The 18,416-nt window shown below is 44.5% G+C and overlaps 1 protein-coding gene across 3 annotated transcripts in view; it reads left to right on the forward strand.

The window, feature by feature from the left end:
* Positions 1–17,986, forward strand: part of LOC127592879 (catenin delta-2-like) — a 110,424-nt gene extending 92,438 nt beyond the window's left edge. For all 3 annotated transcript variants that reach the window (XM_052053918.1, XM_052053917.1, XM_052053919.1), the window contains 6 exons: positions 2,649–2,892; positions 4,571–4,655; positions 8,808–8,934; positions 12,058–12,189; positions 12,491–12,561; positions 13,185–17,986. In XM_052053918.1, coding sequence (XP_051909878.1) covers positions 2,649–2,892; positions 4,571–4,655; positions 8,808–8,934; positions 12,058–12,189; positions 12,491–12,561; positions 13,185–13,598 — 1,073 coding nt within the window. In that variant the 3' untranslated portion in view covers positions 13,599–17,986. The remainder of the gene's footprint in view (positions 1–2,648; positions 2,893–4,570; positions 4,656–8,807; positions 8,935–12,057; positions 12,190–12,490; positions 12,562–13,184) is intronic.
* Positions 17,987–18,416: the final 430 nt, after the last annotated feature.

An 18,416-nucleotide genomic window follows, 5' to 3' on the forward strand; every position in this document is an offset into this window, starting at 1 on the left:
TGACTTGAATGGCACGTTGATGTCATTCATCTCACCTCTCAACCTTTTGCTTTCACACCCACCCGATTGCTCCTCTTTTGTTTCATATTCTACAAAGCCACGTCATGAGAAAGAAGTGACATTTAGCGCCGCGCGGTTCGTCTTTGCATTTCCGCACCGCCGACTCGGAGATGGCAATTTGACACACGTGAATTGAGACCGACGCTGGAATGCCAAGCAGTCGTCGCGCCGTTCCAAATGGAGCAGCTATTTTGTGACGCTCTTTATAAACGCGCTGCGCTTGCCAACAAAACAAAGTTAATGCCGGATGAAAAGCGATTAATTCAAAATCGGTATTAATTCAAGACACTTAATTAATTCACGGCTCGATTTAATGAGATTTTTTTTTTCACTTTTTTTTTTTGCAGCGAGTACGTAATTCAAATAAGGGAGCGCAACACTGGGGATTATGGGAAATATGCGACGGACGTCAAATGCAACGTAACTGTCATCGAAATGACAAGTCTATTGGCAAATTTGCGGGCTCTCGCGATCTTTCTTTTCTTTCCTTGTCACACAACCGCTCTCTTCCCTCCATTGCCCACCTTCCTGTCTTCAGCATGAGTCAGATTCTTCCTCCAACCGTACCTTCTTAATTCAACGCCCACTCTAATGCCATCTCAGACATGAGCTCATTACACCTCTCCCCTTTTCTCGCGCGGCCAATGTGTCTCGCCCTGATGACGCCGGCGCCCGAGACGTTACCGTAGCAACGTCGGCGGTGTACCACAGGGGGATTTCACTAAGTGCTTGATTGCAAGTGTGAGTGTTTGAGGCTGGGAAGTGTGATAAGTGGCTGCTAATGAAATAAAAAAAAAAAAGGCACAGCTGCAACATTCAGGCGCAGGAAGGGCGGTTCTCGCATGACGCCTCCCACATCATAAACGATCCATCACGGGGTTTCCTGACATCTCTCCGTACTTGTGTTGGTGAGCAAAACACTAGCCAAAATGATGATGTGTGGGCCTCCGGCGACTCACACACAACTTGATGATTTATCACTAGATGAAGAGCAGAATCCGCACACAATGGACATTGCATTAGTCACGCTTACAAATTGTGGTCGATTATAATGGAGGGGGGTGGGGGGGGGGGGGGGGGAGTGATACTTTACAACATATTTTAGAGCGAGCCTCAGAACACAATACAGGCTCCAAAGTCAGGTGGGGGGGCTGCAGCTCGCCCAACACCACCATCATTATTTGACCTGCACAGGATGGATGGAATCGCGCACGCATGCGGACAAAATGTTTTAAAACGCACCTGTAAATGTCGACTAGTTGTCACGCCCTCCTTCAGCACAGCCATTCCCTACTTTGAATATTACAATCTGTCTTCAATTAATTGGCCTGATTAATGAGTTGTTCATGCAATCAGTACTTCACTCAATAAACGATCAGTCACTGGCATGGTCAATTTTCTGGCAAGACGCACGCGAAATTAGCCGGTCAGTAAGTTAGTCATGTCGTGGCTGAATTGGTTCAGCCAGTCACTCCCAAATTTTTCAAACAAAAGCCATCGTGAGTATGTCCATCAGTCATTCAATGTGTCGGTGTGATTCAAGTTATATATTTCGCCCAACTTTTTAGGCTAAAACTCCCCCCCCCCCCAAAAAAAAAAACAGCTGCTTAACTTCTGCTTCTTTTTGTCTGACAGTGATAACGCCGAGCCAATTAACCCACAACTCATCCTCACAGATAGTCTGAGCGTGCGGTTGTGTGTCATCTTTTTGCACACATACACAAGCTCACAATATTCGTGTTTCCTCATCGTTGGCGTCGGTGTGGCTTACTCGAACGCTCGGCCTCACGTCATACGGTGTCCGTTTTGCTTGTGGCGTGTTTTGCTCGTCTTCCCGAGTTCTTCCACGCTGCTGTTATGGCTTTTGCTATCCGACCGAATCTCCCGCAACTCCTTAATGAGCCCAACAGCTCATCCTTTGAATGTCATTTCTTTCTCCGTCTCCTCATATGCCAGCCTATTCACTGAAATATCGCAAGGCGGCCCCTTTTATTGCATTCTAAGCGTGAGCATTAATGCGGCCGCGTGAGAGGATTTACAGTGAGCCCTCTCAGGCCAAAAGCTTTATGGAGTTATCCAAGCACTCACTCGCTGTGCAAGACGTTTGCTTTATTACTTAGACACTCAAAGGATCTGTTAACTTGTTAAATTTCCTTCGCAGCACTTTGTGATTTAAGTCCGCTGAATTATGGGGGAGTCAAAGTGCGCGAGCGTGCGGCGTCGTTAAGTCATCAGTGTTTGCTGTACTTTCTGATTTCTTCAAAACTTTTCTGAAACGAGGTTAAATGCTCACACGGCCCCTCTGATCCGCCGCGTACGGACTGTTACTTTGTTCTAGAAAGTTGTACTTGATACTTGATCAAACAGAAAATACCAGAGTGGATATCGGTTGCTCGGCAGAAAGAACATTTGGTAGCAACTAAAAGGACAAGAGAGAGAAGTATAGCATGGATCTAAAAAGTCCGCGGGTGGTGGCGGCCATTGAGTGTTTTTGAGCAGTAGTTCCTTCCTTTGTTCACCGATGAAACCAAAGATTTTTTTTTTTTAATGGGGGGGAAAAAACATCTCCTTCCCTCTTCCCGTTTCAGGTAAATACGCCATGCGAGACTTGATCCATCGACTACCAGGCAGCAGCAGTAACAACAACGCCCCCAGCAGCGGGACCTTGAGTACTCCAGGTCCAGCCAGCAAGGCCATGTCTGATGACACCGTCACCGCCATCTGCTGCGCACTACACGAAGTCATCACCAAGAATATGGAGAACGCCAAAGCCCTGCGGGACGCCGGTGGAATTGAAAAACTGATTGGCATCGCCCGCAGTAAAGGAGAAAAGTGAGCGTCGCTAACTTGTCATATGAAGGTCACTTTGGTTTGTTTTTGGGTGGGGGTTCTTTTGGATTCACATTTATCTTCAAAACATTTGAGTCTGCTCAAATATATGTACGGTGTCACACATAATTGAGCTGGCACCTCTTACACTAAAGACACATTTTAGATATTTGTCCGTCTGTTCGTTCGTTCATTTGCTTACTGCTGTGACCCCTTCATTTTGACTCCCGGAAACCGAAAAAGAATATCTTGAGTCAGCCATCTACCTCGCCACCTAATTCTGTTGCTTTGATGCTACTTGATGAATGGATTTTTTTTTTCTTTACCAACGTTTACAAATTTGGGCGTTATCATGGGCGATTTCTTTTTCAACAACATAAAGTGTCTTCTTATCGTGAATGTGCAGCTTTTATCAAAAAAAAAAATACTCGTGGAACCTCCAAAGTCCAAAGCAATCTGTTCCGTGAAGCCGGCTATCCGGGTTCACTGTTGTATCCCGAAACGACAACGAGGAATGATATAGGTCAGAAGACGAAGCAGGGTCTTCTTGCTTGCTGCTATGGCAACCAGCAAGTCAGGCGTTGCTAGAAAAGACATCAACCGCACGTCAAACAATGAGTTATTGTTAAGAGGGGGTAGAGAAAGAGACTTCACCGAACTTTGCTCAAGGGCATCATTACAGAGAGTGATGAGCCCGTGGCGGGAAGAGAGTGCAAATTTCTCAGTGACTTTAGTCAGCTTCTAATGGCTGACACATCTTTGGGGGTTTTTTTTTTTTCAAGGTTGGTTCACTGAGAAGAAACGCTCCTAATGAACAGCCTTGCCTCGATCACAAAATGTAGCTCTTGCCTCACCAAGAAATCCAATAGTTTACCAGCTTAGTTTAATGCTTTTACGCTGCATTTGTTAGTGTAAAAAAAAGAAGAAAAAAGTACTTTTATTGTACAAAAACTTTTTTTTTTAATTCTATGGTAGGAACAGCAGCAAGGTCCAATGTCTCATCCATCCAACAAACTCAACGCAACTATTTATAGAGCACTTTCAAACAGCCGTTGCTGCATACATGGAGCAATTTAACATATACAATAAACAGTAAAACAAATCGGTAATAAGGATGGTAGAAAGCACCAAACAGTAAAACCAAGAACAAATCTAAGTCATGCTGAGTCGAATGCCAAAGAATACAAGTGAGTTTTGCGGAAACGGTCTTATTCATGTTCTCGAAACAAGAGGGTGATGTCACATGTTTTTTTGGACGCTGGAAACACAAACATCGACTGAGTCCAAGCAGAAAATTGCGCTATACAGTAGGCGTTAAAGCACTTTAGTTGCTGCTTTTAACAGAGGGAAACTGAGCAAAAGGCTGATGTGTACTACCAGAAGAGCACTTTTCATTTTGCAAGCATCTGCTCTACTTTCCTCTCTAAGGAGCCACTGCTTATGAGCTTCCGGAGTCATTTTCCACGCAAAGTGGCCAGGCAAAGGACGCATGAATGGCAGGGATAAGGCGCTGTCCTTTTACCTGGCTGTTGTAAATAGCAATGGCCTTCTTGCTCTTAAAGAGCCGACAACCTCCACATTTCTTTCCAAGGTGATATTGACAGGAAACGGAATAACACTTTGGAATGTGATGAGAAGTAATGGTGCGGCGGAGATGTAACCGTGTCCTATCTCCCCTCAGACACTCGGCCAAGGTGGTTAAGGCGGCCTCTCAGGTGCTCAGCAGCATGTGGCAGTACAGAGACTTGCGTTCCCTCTACAAAAAGGTAACACGTTGCGATCACGAACACACGCTGTGCATTTTAAATGCTCCATTCGTTGTCATGAGCTTGCTCCACAGTGCCTCCATGGTTATGTTTCGGGGTGTGACATGCAAGATATTCATCAGCAGGATTGAGGGCTGAGTATGAACTACCGGTACCTCCAAAGAATAGACGGAACAAGTATTGGATAGGAAAAATGTCTTGTTAATGACGACAGTGCAGTTTAATGATCCAAGTATAATGATGACATCCTTCATGTATGTGCGAGCAAAAATCACCACAGTGTAGTCGAGCGTGAGTGTGTGTGCACACGTGTCACTTGTTTGTTTGCTATCTTTGAGGTCAGTCAAAACCGAACCCAAACCAAAGATCAAGGGTTTCTCTACTTGGAACCATTATACGCTCCAGGGGAAAAAAAACAAACAAAACAAAACTAGTTGAACACTGCTGGCTACCAATAAAGAATCTTAGTTTGACATCACGCATCTACACAAGCAAATACAAAGAGGAAGATTTCAGTGGAGGGGTGTTTGTGTGCGCATGCTTGTCAGTTTGTCAGTGCTCCCCCCTTCCCTCCCCATTGCTCACACATGCACCATTAACACACACTAAAAAAAGATTTTTGTTCCTAGTTACTGTTTTTTTTTTTCAATGATGAATGCACACAGGCTGGCATCTTGATTAAAGGTAATGAGCGTTCTGTTTCCTTCATTTGTTTCTAATGACTGTTAAGTGAATATCTGCCACCAAGGTTGCCTGCAATCCAGTGTACTTAACGAGCGTGTTGTCGAGTTATTGGATGGTATTAAAGATGGTGTCCTTGGCTTGGTGTTCTGCTCCATTTAGTGTGGAGGAAAAGCAGAAATACACACAACTAGCTGCTGCCCACGATGAACCGGCCAGGTGATAATTGGCAAATGTTGTATCGGGCCAAGTGGACTGCTTAGGGGTTGAATATTTGTCAACTAGAAGTGGACAGACGTTTTCATTTCTCAATTCCAGCCAGAGAAGTCCCCTTTTTATCTCTTCGGAGGGTGTGTCTGTTGTTCTTTCGCCTGTTGTTAGCATTTTACAAAACATTTGATCATACCTCGGGTTTAATATGAAATCCATTGAGTCGAGATCAGGTATGACGATAATGGAGAAAGCCTTTATCAACAATGGAAGACGGATCTTGTCTTCTCCTCTTCATCCTTCTTATATAAGCAAAGACTGGGCTTTCTTTTGCAACAACGAAAGATACGTTTTGTTGAGGGGGGGGGGGGGCTACCTCTCATCTAAATAAGTGGGCACAGCCTCACTTTTGACTTTCTGGTAGGCTGCTACGTCAGCACTTCCAAAGATGGACGTGCGGATTTTTCACTCAGCGAGTGCGGTGTAGGGCTCGTTCGAACGCGGTGATGGATCGGATTAGATTCGGCGAGCCAGGTAATAGGTGCATGAATCTCACACCCGTGCGCTTTGGTGGTCGTCTTGTTAGCGCGTCCGCCTCACAGTGCAGACGACGTCGTGGGTTGGAATCCTGTGTGGAGCTTGCATGTTGAAATTGCGATCAAACTGTCAACAAATGAGACTGGTCACTCCGTTCTGGAGTGAAGTCGGCCTTGTCTTGTAGTCTGCGGCCTTTTAATAGTTCAGTGATGGCAGTGGGCGGTGGGGATTAGTGTGAACTGCAAGTCATCACTGACAGGTTTATTTTCCTCGAAGGTATTTTCTTGATGGTTAGTGTTTTCAAGTAATAAAGGTCAATTGAGGTTTCTATTGGCAGCAACTTTAATTAAATTCAGCTCACTGTTTGGATTTTCTAACTACTGTTCATTTTGTTGGACTCCTTCTGCAGTCAGTCACGAAACTGTGCCTGGTAAACAAAAAACAAGCAAAAAAAAAAAAAAGTTTGACTTTTTTTGCTCCGGCAACTGTTACATTCCAAAATCCACTCTTGGGCTTTATCATCTGAGCCCAGAACCCTGCCTGATTCCCTTGCACATATTAGGTCATGGATGTTTGAAGCAGCCAAAAATCCTGTTAGCCTCCAATCCTGACATGGATTAGCATACAATTTAGACAGGAAGCGTCTCTACCAAATATTTCTGATCAAATGCAAAAACAGAGAGTTTGGGTGAGTGTTGTGGATGATCAAAAAAGTACAGGGTCATTAATAAGTCTACTTGTTTGGTTCTCGTAATGAGTGTTTTGAGACTTGTTTTTCCATTTTCTCCGAGTACATCAGTGTATGGTTTGTTTTCCTGTTTGTTTTTTGTCAAGCGACAGTCACAGCACAAAGTAGAGTTTATCGCTTCCTGTAGCAATTCCACAGGAGCAGAAAAGGGAATTGCGGCGGAGGCAGTGGATGTTAGTTGGGCGAGGGCCCATAAACAAACAGCAACTGCACGAAGGAGAGCATCTGAGATGACTTGAAAGATCAGTGGTGCAGCAGTCATTAATAAACCAAAGCCCAAATCTGTTTTCAAGCAACAGTGGCGCCTGCCTTAAAGATAAATCATGTGTAAAAGTCTCCAGCGTGCTTTCAAACGCCGCTCGTACCCAAATGTATTCGGTTTCTTTGAGTTCAATGTCCTCATTCTGTGTTTGCAATCCTGCTTCACTTCCTTGGAGGGATGCCACCGGTTGGCCGCCTCCATCAACAACTGTCCACTATTGTCTGATAGGCAAAAAAATGCCACCCGTTCAGCCTCGGTAAAAGCAAACCCATACGTATTCAATCAATGGAATGTTGAACAATTCCTTGGGTATCTCGTGCGCGCTCTCAAATCCCCCCTGCGGCTCGTTTCGAGGACCCGATGAAAGATGGGCATCCGCGGACGGCAGACCGCTCCCATCGCTCACCGCGGAATTTGCATTCATTATTCAAAACTCGGCCACTGCGCTCATTTGAGCAACACGTGTCCAATTGCGGGGTGGCGGCGTGGGCCCATCAGGAGGTTACACGACTTACGATGAGATGTGTGTTGGGTGGGAGGACGAGTGAACTGATGGATACGTGCTTCGAGTGAGCGCGGCTGGAACGGATCGACCTTTTGAAGCACCGGGTGTCAGAGGAGCCGCCTTCTATTTGTCTTCATTGCTTTGGCGAGAAAGTCAAAGGAGGACACAGCCTACTTCTTGATCCTTTGCTCTGTATCTCTTTCTGCTTGCCTGGCCCATTACCGCCCCACCATTACTTTCCGCTCTCCTCCCCCCGCTCTCATTGCGTGCTGTCATCTTTTGTCTCACTTGTCCTCCTCCTTTCTCCCGCTGCCTCATCTAATTCCTCCTCCTCCTCCTCGCCAGCAACTCCACTTAAATGATTCAGCCCACCTCCAACCCAAATGTATGCACGCCAGAACCGATTGGCAAGCCCGCGCCCCCCAGACAGCCGAGCAATGATGGAGCACATCTCCATTTATATTTTTATCATCTACTTGCGGTTTGTATTCAGAGGTAGCCAATTATCCTCGTGCTAAATTGAATTGGGTTCCAGCTCTGTGATTGTTGCGGACTATCATAATCCATTTTTGAAAAGTGCTTTGCTCCAATCACTGCTCAAGCAATACACATGCGTACAGAAAAGCCATTGGCAGCGCAGTAATTATTCATGCCAACTTGTTGTGTTCAAATGTCCCTGCCAGTAAAGTAATAAGACGTTGCTCTGGCTTGATGAAAATGTCTTCAATTGTGCTGGCCAGTTGTGTTGTGGGGGTGGGTGCCCCCCCGCCCCCGCTCTCAGTGTTCAGAACAATTTCTGATCATGAAAGAGGTGATTGATGTAATGATGTCCGTTTTGGCAGGAAAAAAAGGACATTTTAGAACAGATAGCCTGGCGATGAATAGAAAAGACAATTAATTGTTTGAATCAAGCTGTTGTGGAGCTCGCTGTTCCTCACAGATTTACGCTGATTTGGGTTGAACCTCAAACTTTGTCAACAATAGTCAAGACTTATTTGCATTATGGGATGAATGAATAATAACATCTCTCTATCTTACTTTCTCTCTCTATGGCTTTCCAAATTTGCTCCTTGAGGGACTCTACCCTGCCCGTTTCACTGAACGCCTACATATACTGTGTGAATAGATATTTAAACACACACAAACACGGTACACTGCCTTTTCTTCTCATCAATTATGAGTGTCTCCCCTGGTGTGTTTTTACTTCAGGATGGCTACTCTCCATATCACTTTGTGGGCTCCGCCTCTACAATAGAGCGAGACCGACAGAGACCATACTCATCTTCTCGAACTCCCTCCGTGTCGCCTATCAGGACATCTCCAAATAACCGCTCCGGTAAGTATATGACAAGTAGCTATTATAATATCATATAATGCGTGTGTGTGTGTGTGTGTGCGTGTGTGTGTGTAAACTGTGATGTCACCATCATTCCATAATTGCACTAAGGGTATTTATATCCTGTGAAATTCGTCTTCCCATGAAGTTATTCAAGTTTAGGTTTAATATTTAATTTGAACTAAATTTAACCTTGTACAATCTTACATGGCTTGCAAAGATCACTGGGGGCGTGCAGAGTTCACATCCACTTACAAAAGTCTTCTTTGACTTATGAATACAAGGTAAAAAATCTATAAATAATCTCTAATCTAATCTATAATCTCTAAAAAAGCAATATCTGTAACATGCAATCACACAGCAAGAGCTGACATCCGATACACAAAACATGCAAATTGTGAAAATATGTCTCTGGGCTGAATTTAGCAGAGAAAAAAGTAGAAGTCGTTTGTGATAACGTTTTACTTGCATGTTTACCGAAGAAATTGGACTTTAGACATGTAAACGATGAAGCGTTGACCAGTCCGTTTGGCGACATCTGTGCTGAGGAGCTATTAGGAGTTGTGCTCCCCGACCACAGACTTGAAGCATGATTACCGTTAGCCTTTAGGTGGAGCCCAGTGGCCTTCATGCTTTGCAAAGTGTGTATTTGCTGTTATCATCGGTCGTCAAGGAGCCTCTAGCTGTGCTTTCTCCGCATCAGGCTTAGCAGGCTGATGAGGCAGAAAAGTACTTTTCCTTCCTCCTAGCTTAGAGGGGCCTTCAAGGACCCAGCGACGGAGCCATGCGTGAAGTCATGCGTGTGTGGGTCTGTGTGTGGGTGTGGAGACAGCACATAGAGAGATGATAAACTGAGTGTGAGAGAGGAATTAGGTATTAAAGGACGCTTAATGCAGGGATGAGGATTTGACCTTGGACAGTGACATTGAAATGTTCAGCATATTTGTGTGCATGTGTTTGTAAGATTGTAATGCATCCCATCTATTCACCTGTCCTCCACCTTCTACTCTTCCGGTAATCCTTCTCTCTTGCCGCTTCTCCGTATGGTCGCACACATACATGAATGCGCATCTGTATCTTCGGCCTGCATGTGCTCCATGATTTCGTCCCCTAGAGACGGATCAAAGGAGAGAGGGTAATGATGGTGGAGTGAAAATGTGTGTGTGTGTGTGTGTGTGTGTGTGTGTGTGTGCGTGTTAAGGAATTGGGGAGAAAAGACATAACGAGTTTGCAAGGAGGCAGAGGCTAAAGGAGACCTTTGCATCCAGCATTGTCGCCATGGGGACCCTGCTGTGTTTAGAACTGATTGAACAAGTCTCCCAGCTAGACTGCCACTGTAACCAGAGGTGATGGCAGCATCTCTGCGGGTGTCAGGTCACAGCGCTCAGCTTAGAGGAAGCTACCCCAGGGGTGTCATAAGATATTTTCCGTGTTAAGAAAAAGGTTTCATGTCTGAAAAGTCCTCTCTTCGCATGTTTTGAGGTGGCCAAAGGTTGGTCTTTGGCGACCGCTGTTCACAGATCCTCAAGTAAATCAATATTTGCTTGAAGAATGATTAAAAGCTTTCGGGGGAATCGGATGTTGTGGCCACATCGCTAATTGGCTACAATTCTCAGCGGTGTGGTGGTACACAGTCGCTGTTTTCAACTTGAGCAGCTTCGTATAGCTATTCAGCGGGAACGATACTTTGATGAAATATCGAGTCCTCACTGAGCACTTCTGGTGTTTAGCGTGCAAAACGAGAAGACGAGAATAAAGGTGAATTGTAGGCCTATATCTTTAGGTTCTGTTCCTCAAAAATATCACTATCTTTGTGCAGATTATTTACTATGACCAAATTGTTGTGATAATTTGACATTAGGTTAAAAAAAAACAAACAAACAACGGATCTAATGAAGGTAATGGAATGATGACCACATCAGTAATTATAATTGTACTCGTATGTCCATTACCTTTTAAAGGCTCGACCCACCGACAGCAGGTTTACCTTTCTTTAGTAACAGTTTAGTAGTTTGTCATTCTGTTGTTGCTGAGCTAGCTTAATTTATGTGGCTGAGCTGTTGTTTGCATCCAATAGTGTCTCTTGTTAATATCTGGGAGACAGATAAGAGGCACAGAATTTTTCTTTTGCTTTGAAATGTCAAGTACAGAGGACTTGGACCATAATAGGTAGCTCTTTTGTGTTCAAATAGAGAAAGATAATTTCTAAAGGCACTTCAGAAAACGTGTTTCAAAACCTTTATTCTGTTTGGTTGGTTGTGCCTTGCTGCTGTCGGTCCTATTTTTAGAATCTTGCGTTGAAACGGGGAAAATTATTTCTCTTGTACAAAGGGCTCTCAAACAAATCTCTGAATATGATACAGTGAAATTGTTCACCACTGCAGCTGCACCGTTACCTGCAAAGTCAGACTGAACTGTTCCAGACTGGTTATTTTTAGAGTGTCCTTCACTTTGAAGCCCCTGGCTAATCTTGCAGTGCATTAATGCACTCCACATATATGGAGTAGTTACAGGAATGTTTAGCTAAGCAAACTGAGGGGGCAGATTCTCAGGCAGGCAAGCAGGTAGGTAGGCAGCATTGTGGCAATCCCGTATGTCAAGATAAGAGGGAGTGAGTAAGCATTTTGAATATGCTATAAGGGGCATAACATTGCTGTGTGCGCTGTAAACGAGTGAGTGGGCGAGTGACGGAGAGAGAGAGAGAGAGAGAGAGAGAGAATTGGGGTAAAACAACGGTTTCAACTATTGTAGCGTGCAAGTGTGAAGTGATGTGTGTGAAAAAGTGGTTTTGAAAAGGTTTAACTGGTCAAATATAATCCCAATACAGTGTCATAAATCTGTCAGTGTAACCTCCACACTTGCACCACAAGTAAAACAATCCCATTGAATCTGTTATAAAAAGCATCTCTGTTTTATACATCATGTATCTTGATTTGTGTCAAATAAGCAGTTTGTAGAGCGTGTCAATGTTTCACAGGTCATCCTACTGTATATATTGATGAATGATGATGCACCTTGGAAGGCCAGAATGCTCATGCATGCGCTAATATGGCTATGTAGAGAATTGTGAATTCTCATGCTCTTCTCATTATTTTGTGTGTGTGTGTGTGTGTGTGTGTGTAGCAAGCGCTCCAGCCTCTCCAAGAGAGATGATGAGTCTGAAGGAACGCAAGATGGACTACGATTCCACAGCAACCAATGCTGGTTTCCATAGCAACAAAGGCGAGCACACATCCCGGAAAGATGGCATGGCAGGTGCGTATGAGTATGCGCGTGTGTGTGTGTGTGTGTGTGTGTGCCCGTGCTTGTGCGTGTAGTTTTTCTTTTCCACCAATCGCATTGTCGTCTCCATGCAGAGTGCTCTTCTTTGTTCTTTTTGTTTGGTTAGTATGTAATCAATTGTCTCTATTTTTACATCTTTTTTTTTTTTGGTTGTGTTAGTCCTGGCTACTTGAATCGTATTGGAATAATGTACTTGGCAGCATTTTTATGAAAGAATGAAGTGGCACTCCACATGTAAATGTCGTTATTAATCACTTGGTTTTCCCCATTCAAGTGTCCTGTGGAACGTCTACATTGTTCCGAAATTCATACCTGACAGCCAGCGATGATATCAAGCCAAACCAGGTGAGCCTAAAAAAAAAAAAAAAATATTTGAATGCATTTGTACACCCTGTCAAATAGTTTATCCAGCATGTCCTTCCTTTGGCATAGGCTGTCAGGAGATAATAGCGAGAAGGAATTTGAAAAGTTGCCACTCTTATGAAATTCCTCAAATAGTGTCTCCTGCTGTAAAAGCATGTACTATTGATTAGTTGTGCAAAATCCCTCTCCTGAACTTGCCCCCACCTGTACTGTGGTCCCCGACACACTCACCACCTACCGATTCACCTATTCAGACTTTTTTTTTGGACCTCCAACCTCCATTTTTCATGGAAAAAGCATATTTGGCGGTATAGCCCTACTTGTTCATGAATTTTTGGCTGTTGAAAAAGAAAATAGAAATATCCGTGCAGTTCTAATGTCATTTCGTATATTGTTAAAGGCGAGCGCAGATTTTTGTGTTGATGTGACAAGGCGGCCCCAATCAATCCTATGCAGCATGTGCCCGCCACTCTTTTCTTTTGATGTTTACCGACACTGCCTGAAAGCCTTCTCTCCCATCACCCCCCCCCCCCCCCCCACCCTCCATGCCTCTCTTCACTGCACTTCCACTACCATCCGTTTGCCGGACACCGCATCCTTCACAGGCCCCAGTTCAGCCCTGCACCATGCCCCCGCAGCCTCAACAGGACAGTCCGTCAACAGCCGTGCTAAAAGACTACGACCATTACCCACCCCCTCCCTCCTTCCCCCAGCCTCTGCCTCCGCCTCACAGCCAGAGCAGGAGCTTCGACGAGGCCTACTACGAGGACCAGGGACCGCCTCCGCCGACCCAGCCCCAGCCCCAGCCCCAGGTCCAAGCACAGGCTCAACCTCAGGCCCAACCCCAGCAGGCTCCCAGTGCCGCCGGGCCTCCTCGGGACCCACGGGAGGACCTGCGCATGCATCTGGGCCTCAAGTCCACTGGCAACTATGTAGACTTCTATTCGGCATCGCGGCCGTACAGCGAATTGAACTACGAGACCAGCCACTACCCAGCCTCGCCTGACTCATGGGTCTAATTAGGCTGATGAAGACGATGTTGTCGATGATGAAGAGGGGTTCACATGTGTCTCTGTGTGTGGAGGGGATTTTTTTGTTGTTGTTGCTTTATTTCCAAGCACATCAAGTTTGCTGAGTAATCTTGAACCCCCTGACAAGGACTTTTGATGCTCTCTCAAAACAAGAGCAAGAACGTGTAATGAAGTCAGGACAAGTGACAAACAATGCATGTGCATGCATTATTTTTTTTCGTTTTTTACTTTTATTTTAACCGCTGCTCACTTTACGTTTTCAACCTCATCTCTGCTCACCTGAGTGAGTGGAAGGTGTATGAGGGGCCAAAAACGCTCTAGGCAGAATAAATAAGTCATCAAAGAAAGCAAACACGAAAGGCACAGGGAGATGACTCAAGAGGAGGAGGCGAGCGAAGGATGACCGTGTGAATGGGATCAAAGAGCTTTTATTGGTCGGAGGAGTCCTGACCGTTTTGTTGAAGGCGGCGAGAGCAAAGAGAAGATGACTCGCATGAGGAGGTCAGGAAGAATCTAAGCATATCAGATATGAGGAGCAAAGTGGGTACCTCCTACTTTGCCTAAACGTAGCACTGCTTCAGTCCCCTGCCGTTTTTTGTTTTTGTTGTTGTTCTTGTTATTGCCTTTTTGCCCATGGAAGCCTCTGTTTTTATTTCTACGCAATGTCATTTTTTTTCTACATTTTTTCGATTTTTCAAGAAGTTATTTTATGTATTACAAACGTAACGGTGCTCACAAATGTTCTTTCATTTGATGATTGTTTGTGATTTGGTTTTAAGAGGAAAGCAAAAAAAAAAAAACAACATGAATAAGAACATAAGAAGCGGACTTGAAGAACACAATGGAAGTCAGCACCATCCCAATTTTGCAGTATTTGTGTTAGTCGAACTTCATCCAATTGAATATTTTGGTGGAAAATGGAAATGCACACACACGGAGAGTGCTTTTTCACTGCCTCAAAGAGAATATATTTCCAAGCACAGTTTGTGTTTGAGAAAGCTCATCTTGTCTTTAGCAAAGGAGGGGGACAGCATCAACACTTCGTCAAGAGTAAATATTGTACAATCCAATGTAAACTAAAGTGACGAAGGACAAGAAAGACCTTGCCAAACTCCAAGCTCTCTCGGGTCAATCCTGGATGACTTTAACAGGACATTCCGTCTCAGTTTTCAGACACTGACTGGATGTCTCGCTCTGCTGTTTGTAACTTTTATGTCGCTGTGCTCCCCGCCCCCACCCCCCAATCCAGATATTACTGGGAAATGTGGGTAGCTTCCCTTTGGTGTACTGTGTAGAGCTGTCCTCGGTGTCAGCTCTGAGCAATTGCGGGCGCATGTACGGATGCGTGTGTGTTGGTGTGCATGTCGGTGACAGAATGTGTGGCCTGCGTGCAGACACATTCATTCGGGTGAACGTATTTATGCATGCATGTGTGAAGTCGTGCGCGTATGCCTCCGTTGTGTGTCTGTGCAAATCAGTGTCATGCAAGGCATTCTTACCGACGGTCAGTCTGGTTCTGCTAATCACGGTCCAATCACTAGAATGAATTGTTGAAATAGAATCTATAAATATATGAATATAAATATATAATTTTTATGTGCAGATATCAGTGTCACTAAAGCGCAGTGTTTGCAGAGAAAAAAAAAAAGAGACCTGGTGTACAAACAGAACTTGAATTCACTTGCTCTAATCGTGAAACAGCCGGCTCCCTGGCGCCCCGCCCGACCGTCCTTCCCCTGATGAGACAACAGAGAAATCCCACCTGAAGATGCTCAGGCTCTGGTGCCAGTTGTGTGTTCCTGTGTATTGATGCTTCTTAAATGACCCTGCTGAGAAAGGACCGTATTTGAACACATGCAGAAATTAAAAAATTCTTGGAGCAAACATAAACCAGTTCATTTAATATTTGAGTAACACAAGATGCTACATGACCCCCCGTACCAGCTGCTAGCAGAAATCAGGGCACGCTTCAGTCATGCATAACTTTTTCCCCCTTTTTTTTGAAGCCTTTTGAAAAGGTTTTTGCTAAAAAAAACATTTTTTGCTCTCAGGTTCTTACCCGCTCGACCCCCTTAGATGTACATCCGCGGCTTCTTTTTTTTTTTCCTGACACTTGGAAGCGATGCAGACAGCCTTTGATCACCAGCACCTTTAAGGTAGAATGAAGAGCACTTTAGTAAACAGACGCTTATTTATACATTCAGCAGACCTGAAAGAGTATTTGGTTTGCATTCATAAGGGGCCGCTTCCATACTTCACGTGTTAAATCGACTATTATCTTGGCTCTGCTGTTTGTACCGGGGATGACCAAAGAGAAACATTTACAATCCATTTTGGACTTTTATCAACTGAGTAAACTATAAGCTTATAACTATAAACTTTAAGCTGCCAAGAGTTAGATACTCACTTATATTGGGCCTCGGTGTTACATTTTGGGATGTTACCATTCGAACTGAACTCATGGTTTGATTGATTAAAAAAAAAAAAGCCAGAAAAAAATGAACATTCAAAACAAAACAAGAGCTAGCCTTAAAAATGAGGCTCTTATTGTCACATCACGGTCAACAGGGAGTTGAATGTGTGTTTGGGGGGGTGCTACTGAGTGCAATTTCCCTGTATTGTTTTGATGAAGTTAAGATTGCCATTTGGCGCTACTGTATTCACACAAGGTAATTGGTTTTGATGAGCTATCTCTCCATGCTGCCGAATAGAAACTAAAACACGCCAAAAGAAGTCAAATGAGTGGTTGGTAGTTTTGTCAGGGAATCACTGAACATTTTCTTATGCACACCATTGCACTTTTTCGCTCTCTTTACTGCTCGTCGTCTGGCACATGCGCACATCATGGTGTTCCGTTAGATATTGAGCGGTCTATGGAGATGGGTCTTGACTATTCATGCATGTTGGTGCCGCTGCAGGAGAGCCGGCTGTCTCCTGCAGACAGTGCTGCATATGCGTAAGTGTGCATGTGGATGTGCGTGTGACGGCCACGTGAGGAATTTCCGAAAATGACAACAAAGTGTCATTTTCTGAAGGTGACAGCAAAGTGTGTCTGCAGACAGCACTGTCTACAGAGAATATTTGAAGGCAATCATGGCTGTTAACTACTTCTGCTGCGACAGAAGAAACTGGTATGGAGTCGCAGGAAGCTGCATATGGGGCACGCAAGAATGAAACATAAAAGGCAAAGGAGAGAAGGCATCTCTCTGTAGCGGCGTGATGAGATGTTCACTTCTATGCTGGCACCTCATACTGAATTGCTGGCCAGTAGCTGCATTGAGGACGTTCTACATCCGTACTTCAAGCAGCCAGTGATCGAAGGGAACCAAGGCATGATTTCATGCGTTTGAGGGAGTGCATGCATGTGGGTGCATGAACCTGTCTGTCATTTTGAGCAAAAGCATTCACCTGTGACGTCCTCATTCTGTCTCTTTCCAAGATATCGACTAGGTGCTTCTCCTCGCGCACACACACACACACACACGCTGAGATATCAGCCATGGGCAGTTGTGGAGATCACTGACTTGAGGAAAGTATTCCCCCCAAGGTAGTAAAGCAGTTTTAATGTGTGCCTTGGATTTACACTCTGAGTAAATGAATGTTCTCTGCGCTAACTCATAACTCTCTCCATATACATCAAAAAGGAAAATGGAGGGCACACCTAAAATGACCCATAAAGGACGGCAGAGGTAATGGTAGCGCTTTTCATGAGCTCGGTGTTACTTTTCTGCTTTGGGAACAACAGAAGAGCAGGCACAAAGTGCTCACAGCTGGAGATTGAAATGAAGTGAAGCGGTACTTTGCTTCTTAGTGGCCACGGACACGTATACAATTGTCAATGGGCACAACATTACAGTCGAATGGGTGGGTAATCTTTCTCTTATCGGTGGCATTTCCTTTTTAGACTAAAAGCAGAACCACATTAACACGTGTTGCTTTACTAATTAACACAAAGGGTGATGATGACGGAATGCTTAGCGGTAGGCCACCATTAGATTTCTTGTCAATGCTACGACGATTGGTGGCTTGATATTGCTTTGCCATGTTGTTCTTACTTTTCTCCGTCTTCCTCGTCTGCTCATGATGCGTTTGTCTCCACCTGCCCTCGTCTGCCCTGCACCCCTTTTGTCAACCAATCTGGTCTCTCATTCCGCTCATGTCTTTCACAGGAATGCCTCATTGTCTCGACAGTTTGTTCGGTTCCCCGCTGCCTGTCATCGTGAGTGGCAAGGACCCCTTATTTGAGTTGATTGACATTGATTTGTTGACTTTGTAACCTGGCCTTTGGACCTTTGGTATTTTAGTATATTTTTTGCTCTTGCTACCATGTGCTTTTGTTTGCCATTTTGGGAGGGAATAAATACTTTTTGACACTTCCCCCAAACATCTGACATGCCTGCTCCCCTGCAGTTGGGTTCACCTGATAACTGCAAACTGCCACAACTCCCACTGATTGATTGTACCGGTAAAAGTCTCTCTGCTTGAAGTACTCCCTGCTGTTATGTTGTTAGTCAAAATCACATCATATTCAACTCATTGCAACAGGAGGATGCTATGGGGAGATGCAAGAGGGAGAGGTACCGCCGCTCATTCCTGCCAACTGCTGTCAGGCTGCCGAATAGACACGCGTGAAAACCTGGACCCACCCCCTATTCACCCATTGTAAATAGCACCGCCACCTGATGCAGCACATATGCATTTGCATATGTAAGCTTATGTTATATTATTAATCATCATTTTATGTTTGGGCATCATATTTCATGTTAAGCATACCTAAATTATATTCTGTTGTTTAATAATTGCTTA

The sequence above is a fragment of the Hippocampus zosterae genome, chromosome 20, assembly GCF_025434085.1.
Source record: "Hippocampus zosterae strain Florida chromosome 20, ASM2543408v3, whole genome shotgun sequence".
NCBI classification, from domain to species: Eukaryota; Metazoa; Chordata; class Actinopteri; order Syngnathiformes; family Syngnathidae; genus Hippocampus; species Hippocampus zosterae.